Source organism: Protomyctophum parallelum (assembly GCF_964188405.1).
Source record: "Protomyctophum parallelum genome assembly, chromosome: 22".
Taxonomy (NCBI): Eukaryota; Metazoa; Chordata; class Actinopteri; order Myctophiformes; family Myctophidae; genus Protomyctophum; species Protomyctophum parallelum.
In genome coordinates, this window is record NC_139714.1 from 9308368 (window position 1) to 9322710 (window position 14343).

The window sequence follows — 14343 nt, forward strand, 5'->3', positions numbered from 1 at the left end:
CCTAAAGGTTAGAGGAGCGCCCTTGTTGCCAGATGGTTCCCGGTTCGATTCCCCAGGCCAGAACCACCGGCATAGGGTCTATTGGCCCAGTCAGTTTAGAGCTTGAGTTGTACCGGTCATGAGGCGTGACACGAAGGTGTCTGTCTGTGAGTTGTACCTGTCATGAGGCGTGACATGAAGGTGTCTGTGAGTTGTACCTGTCATGAGGCGTGACACGAAGGTGTCTGTGAGTTGTACCTGTCATGAGGCGTGACATGAAGGTGTCTGTGAGTTGTACCTGTCATGAGGTGTGACACGAAGGTGTCTGTGAGTTGTACCTGTCATGAGGCGTGACACGAAGGTGTCTGTGAGTTGTACCTGTCATGAGGCGTGACATGAAGGTGTCTGTGAGTTGTACCTGTCATGAGGCGTGACATGGTGTCTGTGAGTTGTACCTGTCATGAGGCGTGACACGAAGGTGTCTGTGAGTTGCAGCAGGCCGTGGTCCACGTACTGCAGGAAGGTGTGGTGAGGGAGGCAGCGCAGTCCCAGAGCCACCAGCAGGGTGTGGTAGCCTGTGTGTGTGTGTGTGTGTGTGTGTGTGTGTGTGTGTGCACACATGGAGACGATATTCAGACTTACAGCAGGTGCAACTTCCCATTGACAGCCCATTAATCCAAACAGAAAAGTCCTATCGAATTGTAACAACGTCAAACTCACCAACATTGCAGCTTGAATTATCCTCTTTCAATCTGTAAAGTTTTTGTTTCATAAAAGTCCACCGTAGACATGTTATGAGCTACTGCTGCAACGTTGGTGAGTTTGACGTTGTTTAATACAATCAGATAGGACTTTTGTTTGGATGAATGGGCTGCGGTCGTCAATTGAGACCCGAGACCAGATTCTACAAAATGTCTTCTAAATCATGACAGAACATTGTGTACATGAATAGGTGTGCATAGGGCTGTCATGATTACAACACTTACATTGACGATCCATTGTATAACAAATAATTGCAATTAACAATTAAATCGTGTTTGAACTTCTGAATACAAATGTAATTTCGTTTTGGCTTTTAGGAGTTTAGGCTTTTGGAGTCAGATATGACAAATATACACAATTTAATTATTACATTTATCATTTAACCCATTCTAAACGGGCACCCATTTTGGTGTCAGCATCATGTTATATGCTTTAGCTATTGAAAAATAGCAAATCTACAAGCTCATATCGCGCCACCGAGTGGCGCGATACGAGCTTGTAGGTCTGCTATTTTTGAAAAATCGAAGAGCGACTGATATTTCTAGAATCTGATCTCAGGTCAGAATGGGTTAATCAGACCAGTGTGTGTCCAGTGGAAACCTCGTATGAATCTGATCTCAGGTCAGAATGGGTTAAAAAAAAAACATTAATAGTGAAATTAGCAGAGTGGAAATAGCAGATCTACAAGCTCAAAACGTGGTGCATCGTGACACTATGAGCTTGTACATGTGCGACTTTTTGATTTTGATTTTAAATATATGAACATTTTTAATATGGAAATGAAAATTGTGACAGGTCTATGCGTGTGTGCATGCAGAGTGTGTGTGTGTGTGTGTGTGTGTGTGTGTGTGTGTGTGTGTGTGTGTGTGTGTGTGTGTGTGTGTGTGTCCTACCTGGAGGGAGGGGCAAACAGAGTCCCTTGGTGGCCTCCAGTATACGACACATCAGGTGAAACACGGCCCACTCTGCAGGAGTGCCCTGCTGAGCACTGCATTGAGCACATTAATGACACATTAACATTCACACGCTCAAGCATTGTTATTTTTTACAGCTATTCTTTTTTTAGTTTTAGTCATAATCTTTTGAATAAAATAAAATGTAATAAAAGAATAAGGTCGCGGATACAAGCGGTCAAAATGAGTTTACTCAGACAGGTGACTAGCATCTCCCTTAGAGATAGGGTGGTAAGGATGCCTCTCGAGGGTCTCCTTAGGGAGCTCCTCGCTGTAAGAAGACCCCCGGGCAGACCAAGGATGATATTAAGGAAGGATTATATCTCCAAAATCTGCCGGGAATGCCTTGGGATCCCCCAGCATTAAGTTATTAATGTTGTTCTGGAGAGGGAAGTATGGAGCTCTCTGGCGGAGCTATTGCCCCCGCGACCGACCACGGATAAGTGTAATTCCTGATTTATAATTTAGCTGTATGCCGAAGGTAGCAGATCTACAAGCTCACAACGCGTCGCGGAGCGGCTATTTTCGGAGAGCAAAACCTGCACGCAACAAAGCATGAAATTGACTCGTCTTAGTTACACTGCATATCTTCTTAACTTTACATTTTAGGCCATAGTTTTTATTTGAAATTGTCCGTATATTAAGCCATAGTTTAATCAATCAGCCAATCAGTATAAATGAAAATCATTAAGAATCACTGCTAGAGCCGTAAAAATCTTCTCTTATGGGGTTCCTTGGCATATATTTTCAAATGGGGTTAGGGTCCGTGGGGCTAATGAGTGTCAATTTGGGAGTCCTTGACGTGAAAAGGTTTGCTCTACAGTATGTGCACAAGAGACCGAGAGAGAGAGGCTCTACTCACAAACACAGCACGCGAGGACCCAGGTTGTACTTCAGCCACACTGACTCCAGGATGTGTCTGATGAGCTCCAGCTAAACACAAACACAAATATGCCTGTATTACTTTACTTCTGAGCAGGCACGTACACACATAAACATCAAAGGGGGCTTAACCCATTCTGACCTGAGATCAGATTGTAGAAATGTCAGTCGTTCTTCGATTCTTTCAAAAATAGCAGACCTACAAGCTTGTATCGCGCCACTCGGTGGCGCGATATGAGCTTGTAGATCTGCTATTTTTCAATAGCTAAAGCATAACATGATGCTGACACCAAAATGGGTGCCCGGTCAGAATGGGTTAATTGAGCCCCTGCCCTCCCCAGACAAGATATACGCTTGTAGATTGGCATGCAGAAATGAAAATTGTAGATTAAGTATGTTTATTGACTGTCAATATGAATATGCATATGAACAATACAGCACAAACAGGAGCATCAAAACAATCAACAGTAAATAACATGATCAGTGCAACGCGCAGCATTCATAATGAGTATTACATGAACAAAAATGGTTTTAATAAATACTAAATATGATCGACAATGGGACTGTGTACAGCTATTGCACAATACATGATAATATACATATGTAAGTACAACTATTGCACAATGTGCACATTGGTGACATGGATACAATGTCATCATGATTAGGGACGTCACGACTATGACATTTTGCCTGACGATTAATAGGCACTGAAGTAATTGTTTTTAACATTTCAGTAGATTTTCTGTGGTCTGGGGTTTTCTGGTTCAAACAAGTCCACGAATCCCATTATATGACATAACAATTTGCCAGCAGATGTCACTGTTTTCACTGTTTTGCCTGTTTTCATTGCAGCTCAAAAGGCTTCAGGACACACAGACCACAGAAAATCCACTGAATGTTCAAAGTTCAGGTTGTGTGGGTGAAATTGAGGTCATAAACCCTGAAAGAAAAACGAAATAAATAAATAAATTAAAAGGTTTCTTTTTAAAGTGCAGTACGGGATTTTCTTTTGTTAAGTGTTAAATGGCTCTATAGTTAAATCAAATCAACGCACGCACGCACTCACACAAATCTATTTAACTAAAAAAACATCACTTTCATTTGGAGAAAGTCTGAGTTAAATTATTTAAACAATGCTGCCATTCATAAGTGTGCTAGTGTGGGGAGGAGGTGGTGTTCATTGTGGCAGGATTAAAACAAACACACAAAGATAACTAAACAGAAATGCCAGCTCATATTTAATTCAGTCTCATGTTTACAAAAGGGTCTAAGGGTCACAGATGAGATGATTGATGGAGGAACTGAATAATTCATATCATCTTTTGGTGCCAGTCAAGTACACAGAGGATGTTTTGTTTTGGAAGCCAGGCATTGCGTATTGTTTCTTTATTAAGACAGACAGCTAAGAGGGGAGGCACGCAAGGACATCTTGTGATTTGATAGGAACGTGGTTCTAAAACCGTTTTGATTTTGTGGATCCCCACAGCTCTGAGTGAACAAATGGATCATTTGAATGCTCTCAGAGTTACAGACCTGGACAGGTCCATTTGGAACCCCCCCAAAGCCCTGCGTGGGATGAGGAGAGTATGGAAATCTAACATGGTAGCAGAAATGTTCTGGCGAGAGCATTTGCCCTGACTTCCACTCAAAGGCTGCGGGCTGTATGGTACAGTATTTCAAATGACCCTGCTGTACGGGGCCGAGACATGGACGCTCACAACAGGAAAATGTCCTTGATGGTGTCTACACAAGAATGCTACAAATCGGCACTTGGTGCCACGTTGACAGACCACATCAGAAATGTGGACCTCTACAAGGGAACTGCTACGGGTTACAGGGCAGGGCACTGGGTCAGGCACCCGGAACTGGTGGTGAGCGATCAGACTCTCTGGGAGCCAACCCAGGGCACGGCTAGGAAAGGAAAGAGGCACACTACCTTATCCTACAGTATGTAGACGCACTGTGGCGCGACAGCAGAGCTAACCCTGCAGAGCTCCGACCCTAATGCTAGACAGACAGACTAGAATAACTGCTGTTGACAGCACCATCAAAGTGCAATTATTTGTTTATTACGACCCGGCCTAGGGGAACCTAAGTCGCAACATCAAAATGGACTCCCTCCTACCCAGTTCCCAATTCAGACAGGCTACACATGAAAATCCTAAAATCCTAAGGCTTTAGGATTTATTTAAGATAAATAAAACACATTTTACAAAATTACAATACCTCAGGGTGGGGACCGAAACACAAAACATAACTTCTAATAAACAAAGCAAATTAAAATACAAATATCTAACCTGACCAGAACTAACAAAAAGAGAGGTCATGCACCCACCTTTACATACCCATGGCATTACATCTAGATCACAAAGCTAAAACTGACAAAGTGCTGGTGCTATTTGTTCAACTTTCACTTCCTACTTTATGTTCACAATGGAAGTAGCGAGCGAGCGCGCACACACGCACGCACGCACACGCACACGCGCGCGCACACACACACACACACAGTCCGTAGACAGACAGACTTGGCCTCGTCCGTGGCAAATCATCATTATAATCTTCTAATTTTGATCATAAGACCCAATTACTAAATGTCAAGTCTCTGGCACATTAGGAGTCCACTTGTACAGTGGTTATCAAATGCTGTATTTGAAAGGTTTGCAAACCTGTTTGCCCCGGACCCAAACTACTTCTTAAACATTTGTTTTAAAAATTATGGAATTGTATTATTTATTCAATAAATTAACAGAATTACTCAAATATAATTTAATTTGTTTGTAATCCATGAAATGTTTAGCTTTTTTGGGAATGTTTATTTGATTTAATTTATTAATAATAACTCAAAACAAAATGTAGGAAATGGGTCCCGAGTTCTGACCCACTGTTTGGGTGCAGGAGTTCACAGCAGATGCCACTTCCTTGTGCCTCTACTAACAGCATAGCGGGCAGGAATGTTGGCCAGGCACCAGGTGTCTGGCCCTGCTGGGTCCAAATGTTACGCAACCCATCCATTTATCCCCACATATCAACGGGGAACAGACAGTCCACTTCATTTAATGGAATCAAAAGGAACAACTTATGTAACAGTCTAAAAATACAAAGGGCATCAACCACAGACTCGGAGGGCCCTCAGCACAAACCAGCAATTTATTTCTTTTTTTGCTTCTGCTGGCTGTTCTACCATGATAATGACCACCTGGAGCTCACAGCTTTCCTAAGTGCTTGTCCTAGCACTTCTCTCTAGCAAGATCTTTGTAGGATCACACGGGGATTGTCTTTTAAGCTGGAATTACACATAAGGATGTTTTTGTAATTGTATGCTAGAGGAAAATATCTCTCATCAGGTTATCTTAGACATGCACACATACAACACTATTGTAAAACAACGAGGCATCACACACTACAGGATTCTATTTGGATTCTCTGGGTTGTCCAAAACATTTCATCACTCGATCACTACATCACAGTGTTATAGGCCAGTCAATCGAAGATTCTTCCCAAACGAAATTGCAATAGTAACCATTCAAGGTTTTGTATGATCCTTAGGGTCATACAAATAACATACCGGTATTAAAATTGTGAATTATATACATTTTGGATCATGGTAAATTCAGGGGCTGAAAGTTGGATACCATTAACATCCTTTAAAAAGGCAAAAATGTTGTGATTACATACATGTGATTCATGTGATTGAATGAATTGAATACATATATTATGACCCGAATGGAAACACCGCCGCCAAGGACTTTTTTTGGTGCTACCCTAGAGTTTAGACAAAGAGCTTGACTGTACTCTGCTGCTGTTTTCACATTTCACGTCTGTCTGCTTGCAGGCTGTCTTTCTCAAGTTGAGTTTGTCTGGGTGCTGTGCAGGTCTCTGGCTAGCTTCTGTGTGTCAGACTCTGTTAGGGCCTCCATTCTGAGGGAGGAGTTGCTGGTGGAGCGAGTGAGATAATGCTACGTTCCAAGTCACCCCTTTAGGTCACTCGGTGCTAGTCTGCTGAGCGCGAGGTGAGCTGTGATTAGTCTAGAGGCAGTATCAGCTGAGCTGAAATAGTTGGCTGTGATTGGTCTACATTTGTCGGGACATACCGTATGTATACCATGCATACCGACCTACCCGGCTGTAGTGTGTCATGCGCACTTGTGCTTGTGTTTACTTGGGTCATACATGCATACGCACGCACACGCGCACACACACACACACGCACATAAAAGTCACTTGTAGAAGCAGCACAATATACGCTGTATTCTTTTTGGCGGAATTCTGGCGGAAGTACCGCTCAAGGAAATTACGTTTTACGCTTTACAATTCCGTTTACATTCTTCGTGAATGAAACAAGTGTGATTGGTCCAAAAGATATTGTATCCGGGGGTAATACATCTGGCGGATGTTCCGTCCCAACATTTCCGCCTATGCACTCTGCATTATACAGTATTGTGACCAGGCTTTTCTCTTGGCAGATGAGTGAGGCTGGGACCGAGGCTATAGAAGCAGCAAGCACGCACCGCTCAAAAACTCAACCATTGAAAAGACCCAGCCGAAACACAGCAGCAGCAGCATTCCTTTGGTGTCTTCTTATTAGACCGGCAAACCAGAATCAGCGGTTTGTCTTAATGAGCAAGGATCTCTCTGACGCTCTCCTCTTGGCTGACAAGAGAAACACTCCTACAACCTCACTGCCTACAGTATGTGAGAGAAGTCTTTTTCCCCTGCTTAATTAAAATACTTCATCCCATCGCTGTAACTCGCTGTTTCTCTCTCTCTCTCCTCTATCTGACTTTGCTGCCGTTGTTATGAAAGGAATGCGACATGCAGGGGGAGTGGAGATAAATAACAATGATGATAATGTTCTCGGCGAGTGCAATCTATCAAGGGCAGAAGTTTCACCAACTCTTAAGTAATAATGCGCCTCTCCTTCCCAATCCACTCCCCTCGTCCGCACACACACACACACACACACACACACACCACCACCACCAAAACCCCTCTCCCCTGTGTCAGTGCACCGTCGTTAGTCTCAATAAGCGCCGACAGGCGGGGAGAGATAATGATCATCCCCGCTTGTGTTGAGTGGTAGTTCTCTTTTTTTAATTGTTTGTATCTCGTGATTTCTGTAAGCTAATTCTTCACCCGGTGACAATTGCCTAAGCTGTAATCCTGGGCGCTACTCTCCCTCTGCAAACCTGGGGAGAGCCCCGAACCGAGCTCATGCTTCCATCAATGCATGAGGAGTGAGCAGGCCACTTCTTATCACCTGATAGGGGAGAGTTTCTCCGGTTGCACGTAGCGCGTGGAAGGAACACGTTATTCCAACCAGTTCCTTTCCCCTCCATCAGGCGCCCCCGGCTGGCCAGGGGGAGGCAGTATAGAGACCAGGATTACTGCATTTCTTTTGTGAGGGTACCTATACCCTAGGCCAGGGCACGGTGATAACATTCAAACTCCACACAGAAAGGCCCTTTCTCCAACGCCGCCTAGGGTATGGGTGCGGATGCCAGGTGGAAATCGACCCCGGGACCTTCTAGCTGTGAGGCGACAGTGCTACCGACTATCCACCATGCGCCGCTTCTGTTGAGCGGTGGTTCTCAAACTGGGTTGCGTTGGGGGAGGGGGTCCAGGGAGTTAGATAATATAAAGTTAGATAATATAGCTTTAATCAGTGTGACTGACACCATTTGAAACAATTTGAATATAAATCTTTTCTTATGGGGGTTCTTTTTTCCAGATGGGGTATTACTCATCCTGATGCAAGTGCTCTTAAAGGAGGAAGGGAATCCACTCTGAGATAATTCTTCAGATAATCATCATCATTTCTTTAGACTCTCTGGGTTAGATGAAAATAAACTTTCCTGGTTTTATTGGGTTAATAGGTTATTTGTCCACACAGGGCTATTAGTCTCAATAAGGCAGATATGCTCTCCGTTCAAGGGAAGTGAAAGAAATCCTGGGAGCTCAAGAACAGTGTGCGTGTATGTATATAGAATTTTTCCGGATTTGCTAGTTGTAATTAGTTCTTATTTTTTGATGGAGGGGCAGCATGGCCTGGGAAGACCCCTTCTCCGCTTCAGAGACGCACTGAAGGCCAACCTCAGAAGCTGCAACAGCGATGCAGCAAACTGGGAGGATACAGCTGCCGACAGGGAAAGGTGGAGGCAGGTTACCCAAGGCATCGAGACCTTCCAACAGGCACGTGCGGTTCAATCAATCCATCCAAGACAAGAGAGGCCACGGGAAACGTGGACCTCTCTCACCTCAACACTGGACCTGGTGTATCCCAGGCATGGGGCTACACTCTCACATGAGGAGCCACGCTGAAAGGAGATAACTGCTTGTCTAGTACTCATCTGTCGGATCGACGGGAGACTCCGCCATTAAACATGTACTGTATTCAGTTACAGATGAACCACCAACCGCATGCACAACAACTGTTATAAATAAACGACAACTAAAGGGCATTTTGTCTATTAATTTCAGTTCATTTTAGTTTGTTTTGTAAACACAATACGGTTTCAGTTAGTTATCGTTATATTGTTATTCTAGTTTTTTATTTAGTTTACACTTTCAGGGCTTTAAATTATTTAATCCGGGGTTCCACCGCACGTAACACGCTAAACCCGCCATTTGTTTAATTTAATTCGCCGTTTTAAAAGAATTAAAAATAAATTTGTCCCGTGACGAGGCCGTCGCGTTATGATGACGAAACCGGAAATCAAGTCATTGTCTGGGCTGCTAGGGCTTCTGGGAAATTGAGCCCAATGCATGTGGACGGGCCGTTTGTTTAGACTACAACATGCTGTGCACTGTGGTTTCGTTTCGCATTGTCATGGCCTCTAAAGGTAATAAAACAATCTCGGCAGCGTGTAATATTGGATTAAATAGCGGGGGACGCGTGTTTCGCAGTAGTGTTTTGTTATTTTGTTGCACTGCAGTTGTGTGGCGGTGGCATTTGACCCTCACAAGCTTAGTAATACAAGTATACACGCATGCAAGCGCGCGCACACACACACACACACACACACACACACACACACACACACACACACACACACACACACACACCCTACCAGCTTTGCTACGTAGCTGAGCACCAGCGAATCGATCCTCTTCTTCCCCAATCGAGGTAGATGTCTGTTCACATGTTCTCTGAGCTTATCAACCATCTGCAATACAAAACACACACATGCCGTTAGTGACAGTGTACGACGTGTGTGTGTGTGTGTGTGTGTGTGTGTGCGCTCACGCGCGCATGTGCGTGTGCAACACTGCAGCACACAGCCTACCGAGAGAAGACTTTGGTGACGGTGTGTACTCCCAGTAGGTTCAGCTAAAGTTCACTTCACAACTTTTCTCTCGACTACACTGTCCCAAATTATAGTCTAACAGCGTGAGGGGAGGAGATAGGCCGAGAGAAGAGAAGCGGAGAGGAGATAGGCGGAGAGGAGAAAGTAGAGGAGAGGAGAGAAGCAGAGAGGGGAGATGAGAAGATGAGAGCAGAGCTGAGGAGAGTTGAGGAGAGGAGAGGAGGAGGAAACAAGAGTACAGCAGAGAAGATCTGTGATAGTTGCAGTCACAGTGTTCTGACCTGCTATCCTGCTGGGAGGAGAGAGAGAGAGAGAGAGAGAGAGAGAGAGGGGGGGGGGGGGAGGTGTGGGGAGAAAAATAAGTGATAAAAGGTGTGTGGGGGGGTGCGTCTATAGGGAAGATCTAGAGTGAGGAGTGCGAGAGGGAGGAGGAGGAGGAGGGGTGCATCTATAGGGAAGATCGGGAGTGAGGAGTGCGAGAGGGAGGAGGAGGAGGGGTTGACACAAGAGCGATAAAGAGGAGACAGGATGAAAGAAGAAGGTATGGCGACAAGTATAGGAAGGAGAGGACCAATAGGAAGGAAAGGAAATAGGGAATGAGTCAAAAAAGGCGGGGAGGGAGGGTGACAGAGAAGTGAAGATGGAGGACATGACGAGGTGATGAGAGGACGACAGGAAGATGAATGGAGGGAACATTGAACGCTCAGACAAGACCAAGAGACAGCGGAGGAATGAAGACTGAAAGATAGACGTGTGAGAGAGACAGAGAGAGAGAGAGAGAGTCCTGGGTTGGTCGAAGTTTAACAATAGCAATAGCCTTATTTAATTTTAACAATCTCTGAGGCGGCAGTGGCTCAGCGGTGGAGTGGCCGGTTCCCAGTTCGACCCTGGGCTCCCCCGGAGTTAGTATCGAAGTCTCCCTATAAAATCTGACAAAGATTCATAATCTTAAAAGGCTACGGGGCAAAGATCCAGAAGGAGCGCGCACACACACAACCTTGAATTCACTCTGAAATGCACATACACACAACTCTTGGAACACACACACACACAGACACACACACACACACACACACAGAGTAAAATTCTCAGTGTTCATTCATGTATTTTGACTTGAATCCATATTCCGTGTCCTACCCGGGGTATGAACCTAGGTTTGCTGTACCAATTTCTACCTCTCTTCCAAGACAGAATCCCAGAGGCAGGTATACTGCATTCTGGCGATGCAATGTGAGAGTGCAGTCTCACCAACACCAACTCAGGACCCCTGAATCGCTCCCCTGTCAAGCGTTGGGGTCACTCTGGAGCCCTGCACTGCCTCCACTGTAGCACTGCAGCGTTATCTACTTTTCGGGCCGAGACCCAAAAGAGAAAGACGTTTCCCCCGGACCCAAACTAGGGAAAATTGTAGATCTACAGCGTAGCTATTTCCACTACAAATGGGTCCCGACCCACTGTTTGGGAAACAGTGATCTATGACCCATGTTTCATGATAACTACTTATGTATGTGATGTATGCCATGCTTTTTGTTCTTGCTTAATCGCGCTGGATTAAGAGCGTCTGCTAAATGCCTAAATTGTAAATGAGTAGAGCAGTAGAGCAGTACAGTACAGTACAGTACAGTACAGTACAGTACAGTAAGAGTATGCACCCTTGGCGACGCATGCAAGCTAGGATGAGCTGGCCGAAGGCCCGCAAAATTCTAGTTCTATACATAAATTATGTAAATGCAATGAGCTCGCTGCTCAGTGGCCTTTTTGGATTATGCAAATTGCCAGTTTGTATGTATAGGTTTAGTATTGAACAGATATAAGACTAAAGGGTAATATTAATGTACTGTATATGGGATGGTGAACGGAAAGTTATCTTATGCATTACTTACACTGTACACTTGCACTATATTTAGTTTATTGAATTTCATAAAACATTTCCTTAGAATTTAATATATTGAATTTCATAAAACATTTTCTTAGAATTTATGTTAGGAACCGTTGTGCTACATCTTTCATGAAAACAGAAGTACGTCTATGTTGTCTCTCCTGTAATAGATAATTACTATATTTCTAGATATGCTATTTTTAACAACTTTTCAGAGAAATATATCGTCTGAGCTGTATCCCAACCATTCTTCAAAGATAAATGATAAAAAATGAGAGAGAACCATCCGTTTGAAGTAGAATGGATTTTGAGAATTGGCCTGTGGTTATCAAGGGAGTGATAACACACAGAAAGCTACCACCACTGCAATGCTATCACATATTTCTTAGTACTAGGGACGTATACCTTCCCATTGGTACCGATGACCCCAGATTTGGGGTCCTGGGTCACGGCCTACGTGTTGGGCATGCAAGGCCCGACAGCCACAATATTCTCCTGGCTCTGCATTCAGTGCAGCCAGCATGAGCATACGTCCAACATTAATTCAGTACATTCAGTGCAGGGCAGCCAGCAGCATGAGCATACGTCCAACACTCATTCAGTGCAGGGCAGCCAGCAGCATGCGCATACGTCCAACACTCATTCAGTGCAGGGCAGTCAGCAGCATGCGCATACGTCCAACACTCATTCAGTGCATTCAGTGCAGGGCAGCCAGCAGCATGAGCATACGTCCAACACTCATTCAGTGCATTCAGCGCAGCCAGCATGCGCATACGTCCAACACTCATTCAGTGCATTCAGCGCATACGTCCAACGCTCATTCAGTGCATTCAGCGCAGCCAGCATGAGCATACGTCCAACACTCATTCAGTGCACAGTGGCCTGCCAGAGTGACAAGCGTATCCAGGCTGGTGAAGTCCTATAGTGGTTTAAACATCAAATGCCGCATGTAATCTGCCTCAACATCCTGACTACTAGAACCATTAAAGCCTCCCACTATTCTTTATACCTTTTAAGTACATTGCAGGAGGCCAGGGCGATGGGCGTGTGCACCTGTTAATGGCAGAGATTCCACACTTCTGGGTGCATGGCATTCTGAGTGCCAAGGCTTTTCTTTGCTGTGTGACAGTTTATTTCTGTGTGTGACATAATGAACTCGAGGGCTTGTGTGTGTGAGTGTGAGTGTGAGTGTGAGTGTGAGTGTGTGTGTGTGTGTGTGTGTGTGTGTGTGTGTGTGTGTGTGTGTGTGTGTGTGGGCCTGACAACCCCATACAGTGTGAGAATGAGATATTGTGAGACAACTTTCTTGGTCCTCACGAGAATATGTTTTATGGTTAAAAATGATGTTTGCATACTTTGCAATAGGGAAAATATTCCAGATAAGCATTAGATATAGCTTCAAGACTCAGGTTAGGTTTAACGGCTGGGATTAAGATTTATGCTTGATTTATAGTATTAGTAGCATGCAACTTGGCTTTAGAGTTAGGATTAAAAATAGCAAAATTATAATCATAATTTAAATGCCATTCATAAAATCCTCACCAGTATAGTAATACAAACGTGTGTGACGTGTGTTTGTGTGTGTGTTTCCTCTCTCACCAGGCCTATGAGCGCCCTCTGCTGGTAATCCTCTTCTTGAAACAGCGGGACCAGCTTCTTATCTGGAACACAACAGACCAATGGTTCCCAAACTTTTTCATGTCAAGGACCCCCAAATTGACTCTAATTAGCCCCGTGGACCCCCATTAGAAAAGATATGCCAGGGACCCCCATAAGCGAAGATCTTTATGGCTCTAGCAGTGATTCTCAACCCGTTTAATTTCAAGGACCCCCCATGCAGTTTGACTACGGACCGCCATTTAATCGCATTTCTATCTCTGGGACCCCCAATTTAAAATAAAATCAATGTTAATTTAACTCTTAGACTGTACAAATGTACAGTCTAACTCTTAGACTGTACAAACTATCATTTAGCTGGGGACCCCCTGGAACTCCCTCAAGGACCCCCAGTTGTTGACTTAAGCAGCTGCATGTGTCAATAGGTCCTACTCAGAAAGGGGTCAAAGGTCCTACACACACACACACACACACACACACAGCTGACCATTGGAGACGGTGTGCACCGCTGAAAAACTAAACTAAACCCCCATATTAAAAAGGAATTAAAACTAAACTGAAATTTAAAATAAAACTAAATAAATGTATGAACAATTTAAAACCTTGATAACATTGGCCAACAGGGGAATAACCGGTAACAGTGACAGAGACTCTCTTACATAAGTGCAGCATTCCTAACCTCTCCTCTCTCTCTGTGATAAAGACTGGAGGCACTTGTTCTGTTCTGCACTATTCTCTGGTGGGACTTAATTTTTTTTTTTGACCCCTCAGCGCAAGAAGCACACACACACACAGGTTTGTATTACTGTACTTGCAACATTTTAGGGCAGCAATTTTAGTGATGCCATTTTCAATAAATATAGCCATTTTTAATCGTAAGCAAAAGAAATCACACCCGTGTGAACAGAGTGGAGTCTCTCTCTCTCTCTCTGTGCATGGCACAACAGCGCCCCTACTGGTACTCACA

General features: G+C 44.3%; 1 protein-coding gene across 2 annotated transcripts in view; it reads right to left on the reverse strand.

Moving 5' to 3' along the window:
* gsap (gamma-secretase activating protein) overlaps nt 1-14343 on the reverse strand; it is a 72767-nt gene that overhangs the window by 19353 nt on the left and 39071 nt on the right. For both annotated transcript variants that reach the window (XR_014568757.1, XM_083757507.1), the window contains exons 24-28: nt 13359-13420; nt 9644-9739; nt 2557-2627; nt 1635-1729; nt 435-554 (exon numbers count right to left, since the gene is read on the reverse strand). Coding sequence is in view for 1 of the 2 variants with exons in the window: in XM_083757507.1 (XP_083613633.1) it covers nt 435-554; nt 1635-1729; nt 2557-2627; nt 9644-9739; nt 13359-13420 (444 nt within the window). In the remaining variant the exon portion in view is untranslated. The remainder of the gene's footprint in view (nt 1-434; nt 555-1634; nt 1730-2556; nt 2628-9643; nt 9740-13358; nt 13421-14343) is intronic.